Consider the following 19,752-nt stretch of genomic DNA (forward strand, 5'->3'; position numbering starts at 1 on the left):
ACTTAACATCTGCCTGACAAATAATGAGGTAGAAGGCATCTCCTGATATCAACTCAGAGGCTTTTGGTGTCAAAACAAGTGGCATTATGGATATGACGGCACTCGACAGGTCTTATGTCATGTGCACAGTGCTGTCAGTTGAACGTCTAAGTGACCATGTCAAATTAGTTCGGAGCCACTTATCATGTCACTGTTTTTCAATTTTACTGCTTCTGGCTCATCAATTTTGTTTAGCATTAAGGGCATTATTTTGAGGTTGCTGACAGGCCCTCGACAGTTTCTAAATGATGTTTCACATCTTCCACTGGTTCATTCGTTAAAAGGCCTGGCTTTTAGCCAGATGTCGCTTCACTTGCCAGAGCAAGCACAGAGGCAGTCTGGCTCCTCTGCATGCGTGACATACACTACCTCTTACGGTACTGATGAAGTTACTTGACTGCTCTCTCATGAGTGAGATGGAGGTTTTACAGCTGTAAGTGCTGTGATTAGTACTCTGGAGCACAGCAACAGCCAGACTACTATTAGGTCATGGGGATTTCGCTGGATGGCCATTAATGCTAGTCAATGATTCAAGATAAAACCATCCCGATCAATAGACTCAAGTGTGCTATCCGTCTTCACTTCTTTTTATTTCCCTCTTTTACTCTGTCTCTCAAATAAAGCTGATTTGTCCTGAACTACACCAGAGACCAGGGAAGGTGGATTAAATGGAACAGAACAATACAGTTTTTGAGATTCATGGTATTCTGTTGTTTCTTTCCCCCCAACAGCAAAGATCCACTATGAGCCACCCCTGCCCAGCCAGAGAGAATCTCTAATGATGAACATGCCTATGGGGAACATTCTAAAATTCATCATTACCTTCAAGACGGTAAGTAACAAAAGATAAATCACAACTGAACAGACATTTACATAATTCTGTGATGATACAAATGCAAGAAAAAAACATTTTAGACAATCATTCTTAATCTTCTAAATAGTTGTTGTTTCTCACCCAAAAGGCTTCATCTATAAATAATGTAATAGATGTCAAACAGCCTCGGGTTGATTTCCAAACTCAATGCAGTTGATAAAAAATTTAATTTAATTACAGTACATGCTCATCAAATTTGATATTTTACAGTTGCGATGCAGAGGCCCATTTCATAAAAGCAATTTTCAAGCTGCTTACATGCAAATTGCAAATTACTGCAGTGTCATGTTTCTCAATTGATTGTTGCCTGCACATTGCAGATAAATCTGTGAGTCTCACATGGCTCATGCATGCTTATGCATGGGTTGTAGGTATTTGGTTTGTTTTCATTAGAGCTCTCACATTGCAAATTGCAGCCTGCATGTTCCAAATTTGGTCAAATGGCCCCCTGAAATTTGAATAATCCACCGACAAGACTGCATCAAAGTACAAAAAACAAAGTTGTACTTTTCAACCAACCATGACTAGGAATATATATGAAATCTTATTACCAGTGTGCAATGTTTTCTTTTATGCAAAATGTAACAATATTTCTTGGCAAATTACTGTCAGATGTATTTGTTTACCTATTTTCTGAGATAGAAAAGGTTCTCGCAGACAACACTCAACTCATTTAGCACACATTCTTTTATAGATCTCAGTACAAACAAGCTTCTAGCACATGACATTTCATTTGTTCAGTCTTTCCCATTTTGCACTTTGTAGCTGCACAATTAATTAATCAAAATGCTTGTGCACCTTAGTAGATTAAATGTGTCTACTGTAATGAACACGAAATCATTAGTGCTCATGCAAACAGTTATTAGATCTGTGCCCTGGTGTCTTGCCAAAATGCATTTGGAGTCTGATAAATACAAAAATATTGGTCACTGATCTCCAGTATGGTTTATTTGATACTCTCTGTCTCTTCTCATGTGTCAGTTAGTGGTCTAGATGACTAGAGAGTATTTTCTTTTTCAACAATTATTAATATCCAATACCTTCACGCAAAAAAGATGGTTATTAGTGTGGACAACTTAACTGAGCATATCAGCTCAGGATAGGAAGCACAAAGATACTACAGACCAGTGCACTGATAACTATATAGTGAATTTAAGATTGAGCCAACACTAAGAGCAGAGTTTAAATATGGATCAAAAAAGGGAACAGACTATTGTATTCTAGATGTACAATGCACAGACAGACTGTATCTGAAATCACTTCCTATTTGCTACATTTTTTTAGACTTCATCAACAACACAGTAAGTTTGCCATACAAATAAGTCCAGGCAGTATTCTAAAAATAATAATAAAAATAACAAAATAATCACAAACAAAACAAAAAACAAACTGTTGGCTATGCAGTATAATGCACTCTATTTACCCATAGCCATTTTGAGTGTCCAAATTCAGAATGTAAATCATGCAGCATATAGTTTCCTCAAAAATATTCACAATGGAACAAAGAAACATAGTGGAGGGACAACGCTAACAATCCCACACTATACTGTGTTGCATTTTTAAAATGTCGTCAGTGATGACATAGAATGACAGATGAAGTTTCTGACTTGGGCTGGCGCAGACTCTATAAGTGCATACCTGTAACCTCTGGTGTGCTAGTCCAAATCCCTAATTATATTAAGTGCATTTCTCACGTGCATGTACACACCTCACCAGTACAGAAGATTTCCCATTTTATTATCATCATTTATTTTGATGTACCAGTAAATAGTAAAATATATTCTATAGATGGGGGGTAAAACACATGGCCCACAAACCAGAACCGCTGGATGTTTTTGCAAAGTGTGATAGAATTCCAATTTTTCAATGAGATGTGCTACTGTTCCTGATTTGATTTGTGCACTGGACAAAGAAAACAGTATAAAACCGTATTGATGTCCAGTTTAAAAATAACACGTGACTAAATGTTTTATGTCTTTGTAGCTCCACTGTCTATACATTATGATGCACATGTTGATGACAATAGACCACATATCTATATTGTGATGGATGAATGTGGATAAACTGAAACATGCAGTTGGAATTGCGCTTATTTGTCATAAGACATCTGAGGCTGTTCATCATCTCTTTTGTCAACAGTTGGTTCACAATTAATGAACCAACTGTTCATTCTGTGTTTTCACGTCAAGGAAGGGGAAAATTTGGAGGTGTTATTTTTAGGTTCTGATGCAATGGTTTTACTGATCCGGACACCTCTGGTCTGTGAAGCTTGATATTGAGCACAAATTGACAAAGTGAATTACGTTATGCACTGGTAATATCAATGGAAATATGTTAACTTGTCAGACATGACATTAGGCCAACATGCACAATATCAACACCCTAGAAGTACTACAACTCACCAAAATGAGATGTTGTTATAAATTATTTAATCTTTTCAGTTATATCTGTGAGTTTTCTTCTATGACAAAATAAAATGCCTGCTGTGAAAACAATCTGTTACGGTAAGTCACCTGTCGTTGCACACTTTGAACTTTGAAGAGTAATTGTAACTGACACAGCAAGTGTTGCACCAGTGTACATGTTACAAAGCTCTCTCAAACGAAGTTGTCTTGATGCCTGTGATACTCCCACCTTCCTTTTACTGAAAGCCTGATCCTTTGTGTTGTTGACATCCAAAGCACATTTATAATTAAATCCAACCCTATTTATTTTTCTCAATGTGAGAAAAAGCAGCAAGATTTCAGCCAGTCTCCCCTAATGTGATGTAATGATCCTTGCCTTGAAATGTGACTGTCAGTGTCATGGGTAAAGGAATGTGCTGGCCATGGTCAAAAGCAACTTGTAAAAATGTTATTGAGCAGAACAGAAGTCCTCTCAGCTGCAGGCCTCTCACCTAAGCCAATATCCCTTGTGGTGTTCTTTTTGGGACCTGAGAAAAGCTGTTCATGTTTGAAAACCCACAAGTGTCAGTAGCAGTTCTGTGTGAAGCAGTGGGTGAAATGTCTCCACAGAGATGTGAAGCTTCCACAAACATCTGGTTGCAATAGTTTTTTGCCATTTGCTGAGCCCGAGGGGCATTGATGTTTTTACACAGTCACAGTTGCATTGTATGTTAGATTAGTGTGATGTGCTGATTTCAATAACAAATTGAATTTGATGAAATGTAATGAAAAAATCTTCTTTATTAAGTCAGGTCCTTAAATGATAATCCTTAGTTAAAAATATCAAAATGTTTAAACCCATACTTCATGAAGTTGTGCTTTCATATTAGGTAATTTTTTTGTAACTTGTTTAACTTCTGTCACATGTTCAGTATTGCTGCTGGTAGTGTGACAGTGGTCAAACAAAACCAATTTGTCTGATCACTCTCTCTGACAAATCAACTTTCTGTCTTAACCATAATATTCTTGTGAAACTCTATATAAATGTTCAGACACTGCTCATCTGTTTAGCTGAGGTTAAAGCAAGAAGACAGTTAGAGAGGCAAGTGCACAGTGCATACAAAAAAGCTCCTTCGAAAGGACATCAGAAACCACCAGAGATCCCCATTGAAGGGTGAGGAGGAGTGTGTTTCATGTCGGAAATGTTTCAGAGGACAGGACGGGTTAAAAACTGAACTCTGGATAAAACCCATGACCAGAAAAAAATGACACACTTTTATAACAGATGGCAGCAGACTTCTAACTAGTAGGGAAACAAAGAGAGAACATAGCTGACACTGGAATGCTCTTGTCACACCACTTGTGCAAGCCCAACAGTTTTGCATTTTCAGCAGAAAGAGTCACTCTGTCGGCATCTCTGTCTTGGATTATCATCTTCACAGTAGGGGGCAATCCGAGAAACACCGGCTTGTCCCTCTCAGGATCCAAGTCCTTAGAGGCAGCCTCAGGCGGGGTATCACATCTGTCTCTCCACTTACTTGTGACAACCCTCCCCACTGTTGGGTAATTTGCTAGAGCGACACCTACATCATGTGTATCTTCTCCACATTATATGGAGTTTATGTAATGCCTGGATGTAAAAAGACTGAACATCAGCAAGTTCTATAGCCTGAAGGAACCTGTCTGTGCATGGTATGTAGGCAGACCCATCCAATCGCAAAAGTGGATCGTTGTGTGGTGACAGGTGGCAGCAGGTGTCCTGCCTCGAGCTAAAAAAAAGATCCATGTAAGCTTACCTGAACAAGGTCCAACACTGTTGCAAATGTGACCAGTGAGGTAGCTAAGGCAGCCATGGCTAGGTCATGATCCTCACTGATGGTGTGCGCTTGCAGAGCTGCACCTTGTCAAGCACACTGTGGTATGTGTATTGCCAAGAACAGCCTTTTCTCCTCATTCTCCAGAGGTCTAGAATTGGATGAAGGCATGCCATCATACTTCACGCTTGTTGATCACTCAAATTAGCCTCCCTGACAGTGCTCTTTGGCAGGACAGCTGAGATGTCTAGTGCGGAAAATTGATGGGTCTGGCCCTGAAGAAATTATTTCAGAGAAACATTTTGTTGGTGTGTCACTATAGCTGAGCTGAAATCTCAAGAGTTCTACTTCAATTTTTTTGTAGTTTAAATTATAATGCAAGAATGTTGTGCCCTCATTATTCTTAAATCAATATTTGGGAGAGTGCAATGTAAGTAATGTTTTTACTCTATTTGGAACTGTAAGTTTAGTTGTTCTTTTGCTGGCTCAGCAAAAAGTTTCAGACTTAACTGAAAAACTAGCGAGTATAATGCAACTGGACTGGAATACTGAATTCATTTCTTCATTGATCATTTATGAAATCTAGTCAGTATTTATTTAGGGTGAAAAAAACATCCAAAATGCATAACAGGCATAAAAAGTAATATGCTTAAAAAGAGCTGTGACTATTAGGAATTTCACATTGACCTTGATCTCTACAGAGATACCGCTAGAGTAAATCTCAGACATACAAACTGGTTAGGGGTGAAAAAGGTGAGAAGGATGCGTGAGTAGAGAATAACACAGACCTGCCATCCTGATTTGAAACGAAACTAATTAAATGCTGAACTGAATGCTCATTTCAGATGACTTAAAGAATCACTCTGGCACTCTGAAATAATTATTAAAAGCAACCATTACCACTGTCAGTGATTCTTCTTCTTCTCCTTTCGGCTTTTCCCTTCAGGGGTTGCCACAGTGAATCAGTTGCCTCCATCTAACCCTGTCTTCTGCATCCTTTTTTCTCACACCAACTACCTTCATGTCCTCTTTCACTGCATCCATAAACCTCCTCTTTGGTCTTCCTCTAGGCCTCCTGTCTGGCAGTTCAAAACTCAGCATCCTTGTACCAATATATTCACTATCTCTCCTCTGGACATGTCTGAAACATTTCAGTCTGGCCTCTCTGACTTTATCTCCAAAACCTCTAACATGTGCCATCCCTCTGATGTACTCATTCCTGATCCTATCCATCTTGGTTACTCCCAAAAACAACCTCAGCATCTTCATCTCTGCTACCTCCAGCTCTGCCTCCTGTCTTTTCCTCAGTGGCACTGTCTCTACACCAAACAACATTGCTGGTCTCACCACAGTTTTGTACACCTTTCCTTTCATTTTATCTGAAAAACTCTTCTATCACACATCACACCTGACACTTTTCTCCACCTGTTCCAACCTGCCTGCACATGCTTCTTCACCTCTTTTCCACACTCTCCATTGCTCTGGACTGTTGACCCTAAATACTTAAAATCCTCCACCTTCTTTATCTCTTCTCCCTGTAACCTCACTCTTCCACTTGGGTTCCTCTCATTCACACACATGTGCTCCATCTTGCTGCGGCTAACCTTCATTCCTCTCCTTTCCAGGGCAAACCTCCACCTCTCTAGATTCTCCTCCACCTGTTCCCTGCTCTCACTACATATCACAATGTCATCTGCAAACATCATAGCCATCCGCCTTGTTCATTTATCTGGTGCATTGTTTATTGCATCCAACATGTCAAGTGTCATTCGATGCACTCAAAACAAAAGCCTGCCTAGAAGCTTTTATTAAAGGTACTACATCATGAGTCAGGAGTCTGCCAGCAGGTTACACGTAATGTGTGCAAGAGAGCCTAGTACTGATTATTCTGGCCTCTTCTCAACAGGTCTCATACAAGATTAGACTTTTTATTCACACACACATAATCATATATATACTGTACTGTATATGTTGTGGATGACATGTATTTCTCACATAGAACAAAGTTAACTTTGACTTTCTCAATTCAGCCAGAGTTCACATGGTCAATGCTGGCACAGAGTAAGGCAATTCAAGAAAATGATTTGCCATCAAACTTATTTCAGTATATTCTTTTAGATTTGGGATAAGGCGAGACTTCAGACAGCTCCACAGACTTCACAGAACCAAAAGTGGCCTCGAGTGAAAGATATTTTTTGCCAAAAATGACACAAAAGAAAGATCTTTTGAATTGCAGTTCAACTATGTCAGACCTGCGAGATGGTCCTATAAATAACTATATCCGTAAAGTGATTTTAAGTTGGATTTTGTATTCAATTGAAGCTGTGACCTGTCTCTGTTCCTCCACAGGCTTTCTGGAAGGAGAAGGGCTACTCTGGGGAGATAGCAACAGGATCATCCACTAACTGTCCATTCACTGTGACCTTTGATGCCAGTACCCCCTATGGCAGCCCTGCTCTGGTGGGCTTCATTGCCGGCAAGCAGGCAAATGAGTGGAGCTCCAAGGAGGTAATGGGTCGTCAATGTGGAGACACAGATTAGTGATTATATGATTAACATTTATGTATATTTATCTATACTTTAACCATGTCAGTATTCTCTGTTTGTAACACAGTTATATATACAGCCACTGGTTTGATATATGATTGTGACCCATTATGATCTCATGGAAATTCACAATGCATATAAATAGTAGATGAGCAGAATAACTGATGCATATTTTTCCATCATCGGGGTGAAGTGTTGTAATTATATTTGACAGTAGATATAAACTGTGAGATAGGCTTTAATTGTAGGCAGGCATGAAATAGACAATTATCAAAAGCTATTCCTGATGTTGCAAGCTTACATATTACAGTTAATATATAATAACTTAACTGCCTCAGCATCGCATGGTGCTTTAACTCTTTCTCATGCATGTTCAGGGTTAAATCTGGTATATATTTTGCATGGAGACAAAGGCAACATGATGTGCTTTGTCAAAATGATGTATTTGTGTCAAACTAAATGCTCAGGGGCAATATTATGAAAATGGAAGATTGTGCACCACCTGTACTCTGAAACAGCACAGCATATGACTGAGGAGAACAGTGATGTCCTGCCAACTTTCAATAACTTGATAATTATGAGACATGGGTTAGATTAGATTAGTTTTTTTTTTCTTTTCTATTCCTGAAGTGTCTTTTTTTTCTTTCTTTTTTTGCCTTGGAAACAACGGGCACATTGCAAATGGTAGTAGGTGTCATAAAATTGAGTTTTATTTTTATTTTTTTATTTTACCTCAACTTCCTTCTGTGTTGACTTTTTCACTTAGACCCAGTGCTTTGACGTTACCTCGAGGAAAAAAAAAAGAATCCAACCTCATCTCTAGTGTTGTTTTGGCATTTCGGTCATTAGCCTGGCTCACTACAGAGCTCAAGAGCAGCTGTCCCCCTGCTGCGCCATGCCGCACAGGGTGCTAAATAATTAACCCTCACTCGCTAGCTCACTGCTACAGAGGAAAAACTGTTGGTGTATGTGAAACAAGTGGACACCAAGGGTACAATCACACACTGTTTATGCTGTTTAAGTATGATTCAGCTGTAAATATTTCTCTAAGATTGTTTTTCATGTTTGGCTGTGATTTTATTTGGACACTGTTGTTTTTAGTTCATTAATGATTTAGTTTTTATTTTTGCTATTTGAATTTCACAGGATTTTCAGCTGACGCTATTTCAATCTGGAGAGACAAGTGAACGCAGTATAGATAATGTTTATTATATCAGAGATGATTTATGATAAGTCTTGACGGAAAGCCTTTGGTGCTTAGACACTACAGGGAGATTTGTGATCGAGGGGCGTCTGCCCCGAGCAGCAGCAAGATAAATCCAACGATGGAATCCAGACACTTTTGGCGGTGGTGGAGGAGGATGACTGATGAGCTGATGATTCTGATGAAATGATAGTAAAGGGGAGGTGTAGGGGCGTGCATACAGGTGAACGAAGAGAGAAAATCATATTTAAAAAGGCAAGATGATAGGTGTACGATGAAGGCGTGTAGCCAAGTTATTGGGTAGACGTGTCCAGCTGATATCACGATTGACAGTCTCCAGATGATGGCAGAAGGAAATTAGCGTGAGCATGAGTGAGAGGAGAGAATGACAGATATAAACATGAAAAAGAATAGCCTTCCTGGCTGAACTTTTACTAGAGCTTTATTAGTGCTCCTGCAGCAAATTAATGGTGTTTTATTTTTTGGATAAATTCCTAAGAAAGCAATTTGGCACCACGCTTCAGTTCACTTTTTGTTCTTCTATAAGGAGTGTATTAAGAGGCTATGAGTTCCAGCTCCAAATTATTAAGGGTTTGCTGAGAGCAGAGATAAAGTGACACAAAGATGAAGAATCTTAGACACTTTTGCAACATCTGCCAGCACAGTTTATGGCAACCTGTCCTTTTGGTCCCCGGGCCTCAGCTGCTCTGTACATAACTCACCGTGTGAACTAATACAACCAGGAGCATGTGCTGACCATGCTTGAGTTATTCAAATTGACTGCTGCTCTCCATGTCCAGCTTGGATGTGTTTCTACAATATGCATTCATATTTTAACAGCCTGCTGTAATAGTTTTGAGTGATGAGCAAGTGCAGTGTACAGTGCAGTGTTGGCACAGGCATTCCTTCTGTTTGCAGGTTGGAGAGAGAAGAGATGCTGTGGTCTCCAGGCTGGTCAAATACCTTGGCCCAGAGGCTGCGTCTTTCATCCACTATGAGGAGAAAGTAAGTAATTCAATGGCCGATGTCTGATGTAATAAAACAATAATGTTTTGGTTTGAGGCAGAATTTTGCAGTGCCAAAATTCATAGTCAAATTATTTAGCCTGATTTCCAGAGGGGAAAGCTATTCTTTGTGTGGCAAAAGTCTGAATCTCTGTAGGCAAAAACTTTGATATAGTGCCAAAGTAGCTTTTTCTAGTTAGCTTAAGCTCAATAGTATATCTTACTAATGTAATAGTATAACAGAAAACAATAAAACAAACAGTGGGCACAACATAGTTCTAGCAATGAGTTATGAATTACCTCTAATGTTGTATTCCAGCAATGAAACTGTCAATCCATGTCCTTCAAATGTTGACCACAGATATCTCTAACATGATCCATACCCAGAGAGATCCAACAAACAGTTGGAAAACTGTTGCAAACTGTATTTTTTTAATGCAGTGCAATGAGTATCTAAAAACTAAAAATAAAATGTAATAATGTATATTTTTTGAGTGGGTGTGGAGTTAGAAGGTAATTTCTTTTTAGGATCCATGGGGACACAATAGAAAAAGGTGACTTTGTCTTTTTTTTTTCTCATTGTGCCCCTTATAGGCAGCAGCAGCAGTAGCGGCAGCAATGAACCTACATGGCTGCTTGTAGCAACTTTCCAAAAATAGAGGCTAATTTCATTTTGAAGCATATAGACAAATTGAATACATTATAATAAATCCCTGTACGGTGGGCATGAGGAACCTGCTGAAGGAAGGCAGGGCCAAGTACTTTCAAATTATGGACACACTAGCTTCTACCAGCACAACTGCTGGGAAAGAACATCCACTACAAGCAATGTGGTATTTAGCATTACACATATGCACAGCATACATTGGTATGGTATGGTATGTGATAGAGCACCACCAGTCATGCAGACATCTGATTTTAGTCCCTTGACTGCTCTTTCCTCATTTCACTAATGAATGGCAAGATGGAAAGTTGCCTTGAGGAAATTTGAGGCAGGGACGTTAAGGGAGGCATCACGATTATACTTTGTAGACACTACAAAGAGAACATGCAATTATGGAATACAATAACAACAACAGAAAAAAAAAGCTGATAAATTGATTGTAGTGTTGAGAGACATATTTGGCATGATTTTATATGGCCCAAGGGTCATCAGAATTTCTTGGTACGCCTTAGTAATTATGTCTATACATTTTATTTAAATAGAAAATATACTGACGTGCCAACCCACAAGTTCCGAACCTCATTTTAATTACTGTACTTCTTTCCACATGGCAAGCTGAAGTGATTACTTCCACTAATCTGCATCTTCATCTCACAAGAAAGGCAGTGAGTGGGTGATGTTGGCGAGTCAACAGCTACTTATTTAATATTTAGTAGTTCATTTCAAGTACATTTTTAGAATCAAGTCACATGATACAAATTCTACAGTACAATAATAGTATACTATGTGATATGATATCCCACTGACTTCAGCTGTTCATCTTCACATTAGATGTTATGTTTACAATGTCAGACTTTAAAAAGCCACTTGGCCTCGCGAAAATATGCTATATGCTAATAAATTTGGGAAGTACCATTTACCTTTTCTTCTTTACAGGACTGGGCCAAGGAGCCCTACAGCGGGGGCTGTCCCGTTAATGTCATGGTACCAGGGGCACTGACATATTACCACCCTAGCCTGAAGAGCCCCTGTGGAAGGTAATCACCCCACTGTTGACAAATACACCACAGCATTACACCTTTCCTTCTCCCAGAAGTCACCTTTCCTCTGTGTTCTCACCAACAAATGGTTATGTAGAGGAATGTAGAGGAGTAAACCGACATGACAAGTTTCTAATGCTTTTATATAAATCTTTTAAAGAGTTAAATTTTGAGTTTATAGTTCAATAAATAGAGTCATTGTACAGCGGTTGACAGTATGAGAAATACTGACTGTGGTTGCTGGATGCTCATGCTATTTTTATACAACAGAAACACAATGTGCACTTCCCCCTTCCAACCAGGTATTACTCAGGGGCACAGAGTGCCTACAGATCATTAATATGAGTCGTGGCAGTGATTATGTCTTCACTGATACATATTAGTCCAGTTCTAAAGAAATGGCAAGAGGTCAACAGGTGTGGTGTTCTCATTGGAAATGTCCTATAATCCATTTTAAATGGCCTGTTCGGAGATGCACAAAGCTGAACGAATGAGAGAGATGGGGGTGGGGGATCCAGGTAATGTATTTCCATAATGACATTAAGTCCATGGGGAGCCGAGGAAGCTCATTACATAACGTAACTCAAACAGCAGCATGGGGCGGTAGTCCTTGTCCACATTCCGAGCCCATATAGGAAATGGATCCTCAAGAACATGCTATGACCTTGACACAAATCCAGCACATGTAATGAAGTCAGGCTCATGCTTGGTTGGTTAGAATGCTGCCGATGCTTCAAACATCACAACAGATCCAGTAGTGTCCGGTGGCTTTTGAGATTTTATTTGGGAATGGCATGAATCTAAATACTGACCACCGTATGTTTTTTTTTTGTAATTATAGTGATTATCCTATGTGTACACTTTGCCTGAGTGGGTAGTATGTGAGATTTTTACAGAGAAGCCCTCCCCACTCAATTCTAGGTGTGGTGAGAGAGGATGAGTAAAAGTAAGGAGACTGAGTGATGAGTAAGAAGAAAGAGAAGCTGCCAAGAACTCTGAATAAATTGACCTCATGTGGGTTCATGCTTTACTAAGTTATCGGCTCCAAAATGCATGCGGCATAAGCACGGCGCTGAGAAGAGTTGTTTGTTGAACAAAAATCTGGTTTGTGCTGCTCCTCCCAATGTTTGGATTATTACTACCAACAGAAAAGGATTAGCTCATTCAACCCATGATACTCAGAGTACATTTAAAATCTTTAAAAAAAACTTTTTTGTTAGTTTTAAATGAAATTGAGTTTTTGTTTTGCATAATAATATTAGATGTTTACTATTTTACTAAATTGGTGCAGAGAATGATAATCAGGTGCCATAACAAGAGGTGTGGCACCTAACTGTATAATGACGAGTGGATCTCTCCATCAGATCTCCATAGGCTTAGCAGTTCATCTCTGTGAGTCTGAATAGTAAAGTTTGCGTCCATTCAGCCATTTCAGGATTAGCCAGTTGGTCCTTATCTATTCTTTCTTTGGAAGGACAGCAACAACACTGCTTCCCATAATGAAATACCAGAATGACTCCTTAGGGAGTCTCACTTGTGCTCAAAGAAGCAGAGTTACAATATTTACACTCAACAAAAATAGAAAACAACACTTTTGTTTGAGTTTAAATAACAGACCAAAGCGTTTCCCTATGCACACTAGAGGTTTATTTATCTCAAATTTTGTTTACAAATTTGTTAAAAATCTGTGTTAGTTAGCGTTTTCTTTTACCAAGATAATCCATCTACCTGACAGGTGTGGCATATTAAGATGCTGATTAAACAGTAACACTATAGGCTTGTTTGAGATACGCCTCGCCTGGAAAGAGGACGAATTCAGACGACAGCAGACTATGGCAAAAAAGTTGAAGTTAAGCCAGACAGTTTCCAGCAGCTTTCAAAGAAAACATACAGGAAGTCAGAGAACTATTTTTATCCTGTTAAATCCATCTGTATGCTACCTGTATCTTTCAGAGAGAATCATTCAATCAAGATTAGGCAGATTTTATCCTGAGTAATTCACATATACATACATACATACATACATACATACATACATACATACATAGAACATTTTTGTAAAGGCGCTAAAACTAAATTACCAAAACAGTTTAGATGCTCTCACAGCTACATACAATAGGCTACACACAGGAAGGAAAAGCAACAATGTCATCAACTTGTAATTAGGCTTTCTTATCATCTTATTTTATTGATGTAATTTTTTTCTAACTATATATTATATGCATTGAAATGTGAAATGAAATTTTGTGTGACTAGAAGAAGTCATAGATTCTAGAATTTGCATGAAATGCCCTTAGGAGAATCCCTTCCTGGCAACACAGTGTGATTATAATATGCCAACACAAAGGCCAAAGTCAAAGCATCTGTTTATACAAGTAAAATCCAATAAAACACATTTGAGAAAGACAAAGTGAGCAAGAACCAAATGGTAAGATTCTTCTGGTGCCAACGGACAAGAAGGTAAAATAACAAGTCTCTGTTCCAAGGGAAAAAAGACCTGACCGAGTATTTACCAAAACAACACTATCCTGCCAGCTAATGACACCAGCTTGAAATCTGTGAGCTCCCACTAGTACTCACAAATAGAAAGGTTTACGGATTCATTTCAACAAGTAAAACCTAAAATTATGAATTGAAAACTGTACCCCCACTCACACCCCAGGGAATCATACAGTATTTCAAAATACACAACGATTAGGCTGTGAGCAAGTGGGATGTGAGAAATTAATTAACTGAACATCTCCAAATATCTATCCATGATCCCTACACCAAAATTAGCAAAACTATCCACCACACAGGAACTTAAAGTGATCCCCTTACCCAGTGGACATTCCAGAGAACTACACCTGTGTAGAATTTAGTGGCATTTAGTGGTGTAGTTGCTGATTGCAGCCCCATTGCCCCACTCTCCCTAGCATGACGGAGAACCTACAATGTCCGTGAAATGTGGGTAAAACGCAAAAGGCCCCATTTGGAGCCAGTGTTTAGGTTTTCTGTTCTGAGCTACTGTAGAAACATTTCAACATGGCGGACTCTGTGGAAGCAGATGTGTGGCATATGTAGATATAGAATGCTCAGTCTAAGGTAACAAAAAAAAACGTCATTATTATTTTTAGACCTCTGTACTCTGTACTAAATTTCTGTTAGATCTTAGTTGAAACACTGTATAATAAAACACAGTGGTGCCTTCTCTTGGCAAAAAACAGGCTGCACCACAAGTCAATTAGTGTCCACCATTGTAGTCATCATGAAGACAGTAATGCACACCTTTAGTTTTTTAGGCTTCGATTAGATTTAAATTTAGACTTCATTGTCCCAGGGGGACAGATACAGTCAGACACACTTCATTTATGTACCTAAAATAATAGAAGGGAGAGGCATTCAAAGAGGCCTTGTGTCTCTCAAGTATTAACTAAATCTGTCAGGCAATTTATGCAACACTTCATATTTAAGCTACATATACAGACATTAAGCATTTTATTATATGACAAGTAAAACCATTTTATTCCAAAGAATGCTTTCGTCAGTGTGATCCAATGCTCGAGAACAGACGGGAATAGATAGATAGCTTTATTCTTCCTAGAGTCTGTATTTTTGCTTAATGTGAGAATGCCGACCAGTTTCTTTCTAAATCCATTCTGTTCATCTGCTGTTATACTATCTGACTCAGCCCACTGGGAAATGTGATTAAATTGAACACAAGAGAGCACTTTGTATACAGCAGGGGTCAAAGTGATAGCTAGCTTAGAAGGAGTGATTCTTTCATCTTTATTCTCAAATTCAGACATGGGATAAATCCCATTTTTGTTACTGCCCATGTTGGAGAGTGGGCTACCACATTCACATGCTTCTCCTTTTTCCAACAATTGACAAAGCATTGCATTAATTTTGACAGAGTGCTCTAGTCGCGAGTGATGTCAGCTTATCCTAAGTATTATCTTATAATCACCTATTTAAACAAGACACCAATCAAGTTTCATCGAGACCTCAAGGCGGTCTTTTTTAATCTGCAAAGCTTTCACTCTTCTCATCATAATGCTGCTGCTCATTATACTGTTTACTGCCACCCGCTATGCATGCCACTGTAATGGTTATGTTGATTGATTTCCCCCTACACTACTCCTGCCTGTTTTATTTTTTACCACCATATTTGCTGAATATATTGCTTTCCCTTTTTATTATCATCTGTATACAGTATCTCAGTGATCTTTGAGTTTATCACACTCCTAGGTGAGTCACTGCTGTATAAATCTATTACAGAGCAATCAAGAGTGTATAACTACATGTGGCAGTAAATAGTCCTAAGGTTTTAGTTTAAGGTTTCAGGAAACAAGAAACATTCTGGGAAATTCATTTTTCAGGTCTTAAAATGCAGTCTTTAAGTTTCAGGAGACCAATCACGCCTCGAGACCTCTCAGTAGAGAGGCAGGTGGTGTTCATTACCAACTCAAAGCTTGTTGACATGTTACAAAAAGGTTTTTCAGCTTCAGGTCTCAAGGTCTTGGATATTCTACTGTTGGGGGTCTCTGATGGAATCATTTAGTAGGATGCATGGGCTGAACAATCAAAATGCTTCTAAACACTTCTCAATGAAACTTTGGCACACGCTCATCCCCTGTTTATTCCTGACTACTATGGCTTTGTAGTCATTCATTTTCTTGTTAGCACGCTTGCTGAATAGTAACATCAATTGAAATCCATTGTCATACCCTGCTTACAACATTAGAGTGTGTATATGGAGTGTGTGTATTGAGTCCAAAGCCTGTTTACTGATGAGGCTTCTAACTCTGCTGAACAGGGATATCAGGGATACTGGCCAGATTAAAGGTGCTAAGGAGGAGTGCTTCCCTACTCTTCTGACTGGTTGACAGGGCTGGGGGCTGGTATGGTAGAGGAGCTTTGAAGGCAATATAATTGGCAAAATACATCAGTAGGAATTGGTTATACATGTACTCTATCCTTTTGAATGGTGAATTAGTGGAAAATTCTATCACGTGCAATGTCTCAGCAGTGCAGGTGAAAGTGCAGAAGCAGACAGCAAGGTATTTTAATCCATTTAGCTTCCCTCAGTAAGACCAGTATTGTTCTTCATTCTATTCTTAACACTTTCCACATGTATAATCATGTTGCTCATAGGAGAAGCAACATTCGACATAGGGACTTGAGTGTAAATGGAGCTCATTAGTTGATACACTGCCTTTCAGGAGGTGGGTAGCAGAAAAAAACATACATTGCATTATAATATGCAGGCGTTATAATACAGATCTGAGATTAGCCTACTTCAGCTTTAAGGAATGCAGAATAATGAACAATAAAAGAGTGAAGATAATTCATATATTTTGTTTTTTGTTGATATATAAATATAACTGCAGTATTACACAGTTACTAAATAACATACTTACTTTCTGAAGAGGACTTTAACCTCCAGGAAGAAGGACTCTCTTTTATCTGTAGAGGCTGTGAGAGTCCTTCAACTCACCTCAAAGGAAAACTAAAGAGCATAACATATCCCAATTAAAGTGTCCATCCACTCTATTAGAACATTTTTGATACCTATCAGTGGTTGCGGACCAGCCAGCTGTACAGCAGAAACTAATCTGTCATATACCACTTTTGTTCTCACCTCTGCTTCTCTGGTCTCAACAGGTAGAATAGCCCATAGAAGTCTAAAATTTGGCTCAGACCCACCTCATCAGTCAGCGGGGTCTCAGAAACAAGCCAGAAGGCCAGCCCCTCCATCTGTATACCAGAACAGTGGCCTTTGCTTTTTCACTGAACCAGCAGTGCAGGGAGAGGAAAAAGAGAAAATTAGCCAAGCTGCTATAAGGGTGCCCCCATTTGGGGGTGGTTAGTGGTATATTTTCACAATGCCACTGGTAAAAGATACTGTAATGCGTCAACTTCAGTTCTGCAGCCATTGTCTTCAACCCTTTGGGGGGCTGGAAATTGGCAGCAGCATCCACTGCTACATTTTATCTCCTAAGCATTGACTCCAGTACTTGTTTTTCCTCTTTTTTTGTTGTTTGTTTTATTGCTCTAGACTGTTACACAATCAAACCCACAATGTTACCATCTTGCCAATGACAAAGCCCTGCAGTCTGCACACTCAAGCTGTCGTTTAACTGTGACAGCATTGCATTCAACTCCACATGATGTGGATTGATGTTGACAACAAACCTGGGCACCATACGCAGTATTTTACAAGGTTTATAAGGCGTCCTTGACTGTCTTGGCATTACATGGAGAAGAGGGAAAAAAAGGCTAGGGAGTAACACTGTCATTGTCATTTTTTAGTGATCAACCCTTACGTGTTTAAACAGGCTCAATAATTCGCTGAGTATGTACTTGCAAATTTCAGTGAAGAGAGACATCCTGCATCTAGGCCAACTAAGACTTGTTAAAAGGCAAAACTTAAACTGCATCAGTTCATCAGAGACAAACTCTTAGAAGTCAATAGCTTCACATGTGTACTTTGTAAAACTGCTAATTCAGATGAGTGTTAATGGCCTAAGACACTATGTAAATGTGCAAAAAAGGATGTAATTACTCCAATAGAGAATGAAATCAACGTTGCTGTTTGCAGCAACGCACCTTAATATTTGTGCCTCACTGATTTACTTGATTTACAGGATCCATTGGGCAAGCACAGAGACAGCCACCAGTTGGTGTGGGTACATGACTGGTGCAATCCAAGAGGGTCAACGAGCAGCTCGGGAAGTGCTGGCTAAACTTTGCCCGAATGCCCTGACCCAGGAGGACGAGGAAGCAGTGCAGGAGAGTCAAACTGTCAAGCAAAAACAGCCATCTAAACTCTCCTTCCTGCCTTCAATCAAGACACTGGTCATAGCAGCAGTGGCAATAGGTGCTGCTGTCTTGCTGGCGCAAAACCCAGATGCATTAGAAAACGCCAAAAACTTTGTGACAAAATGGTTCTCCAATGACCAGGAATAATATGTTTCTGGTAGGGGCTAATCTTTTTGACTTGCGGGCCACATTGGGTTCTAAAATTGCTTTGAATGTTCCACGAAGGCTTGAAAAAAAGGTTTCAACAATGAGTGTCATTCCTTAAACACAATCTTTGTGTATGTTATTAACGTCTTTTTAAAACACATTTTAACATCTTTGTGTGTTTTTAAACACATTTGAATATATTCACACATTTTTGTTAAAAAAAAAAAAAAAAATCTTCACTTTCAACTTTACACAATTAAACTTTTCAGCTGATTTTTTAAACATGTTCATTCATCAGACGTTCGCAGGATGAGTAGCCCATAGACATATATACATATAGGCTGCATTGAGCGGGTTGGTCGTTGGTCGCGATATGTCATCAGTGTGGCAGAAAAAAGAAGACTTAGTGTTTTAAGACGACGCAATGTTTAAAACAAGCGGTATTAAAGAATATGAAGCAGGAGGTAGCTGCCAGCGGTGCTGCTGAGGCTAAAACAACACAGAGTGTGGATGATTAACACCTGTCACCTGTCGACCAATCAGAGTCAGGAGAATCTATTAGTGTCCAACGGGTCCGCCATATTGGATCGGGCAGATCTGCCCATAAACTAATACAAGGAAATGAACTGAACTTCATAAAGCGCCTTTCTACAAAGTTCTTTAAGTTAATGTCTCTTATACACCCATTCACACACACACTAATATATCTGGGAAACAAACAGGCACCAAACAACGTATGTAACTTTTAAAGTGATGATTAAAATGTTTACTCCTTATGTAAGCACAAACCAAGTATGTATTTTTTCAATGCTATAATATATATATATATATGTGTGTGTGTGTGTGTTGTGTGTGTGTGTGTGTGGTGTGTACACGTTAGTGCTCTTTATTCAGAACCCTCATGTCACATCTAACTTTCAGGATCTGGTTATTATAGACACAGATTAAATGTTAAATATAAATATTTCAATATTTATCATCACAGTAACGTGTTACACACATTAGTAGCTGTAAACACTCGGCATTAGAAAAATACATACGTTGTTTTTTGGTGCTGTTTGTTTCCCAGATAATTAGTGTGTGTGTGAATGGGTGTATAAGAGACATTAACTTAAAGAACTTTGTAGAAAGGCGCTTATGAAGTTCAGTCCATTCCTTGTATTAGTTTACCGGCAGATCTGCCACATCCAATATGGCGGACCCGTTGACGTATCGCGACCAACGACCAACC

At 39.1% G+C, this 19,752-nt stretch overlaps 1 protein-coding gene across 1 annotated transcript in view; it reads left to right on the forward strand.

Moving 5' to 3' along the window:
• si:ch211-127i16.2 (probable flavin-containing monoamine oxidase A) overlaps window positions 1–19,075 on the forward strand; it is a 34,793-nt gene extending 15,718 nt beyond the window's left edge. Inside the window, exons 8-12 of the mRNA XM_010736749.3 lie at window positions 771–871; window positions 7,461–7,619; window positions 9,781–9,867; window positions 11,467–11,567; window positions 18,200–19,075. Of these exons, the coding sequence (XP_010735051.1) occupies window positions 771–871; window positions 7,461–7,619; window positions 9,781–9,867; window positions 11,467–11,567; window positions 18,200–18,521 (770 nt within the window). The 3' untranslated portion in view covers window positions 18,522–19,075. The remainder of the gene's footprint in view (window positions 1–770; window positions 872–7,460; window positions 7,620–9,780; window positions 9,868–11,466; window positions 11,568–18,199) is intronic.
• Window positions 19,076–19,752: the final 677 nt, after the last annotated feature.

Source organism: Larimichthys crocea, chromosome IV (genome assembly GCF_000972845.2).
Source record: "Larimichthys crocea isolate SSNF chromosome IV, L_crocea_2.0, whole genome shotgun sequence".
Taxonomy (NCBI): domain Eukaryota; kingdom Metazoa; phylum Chordata; class Actinopteri; family Sciaenidae; genus Larimichthys; species Larimichthys crocea.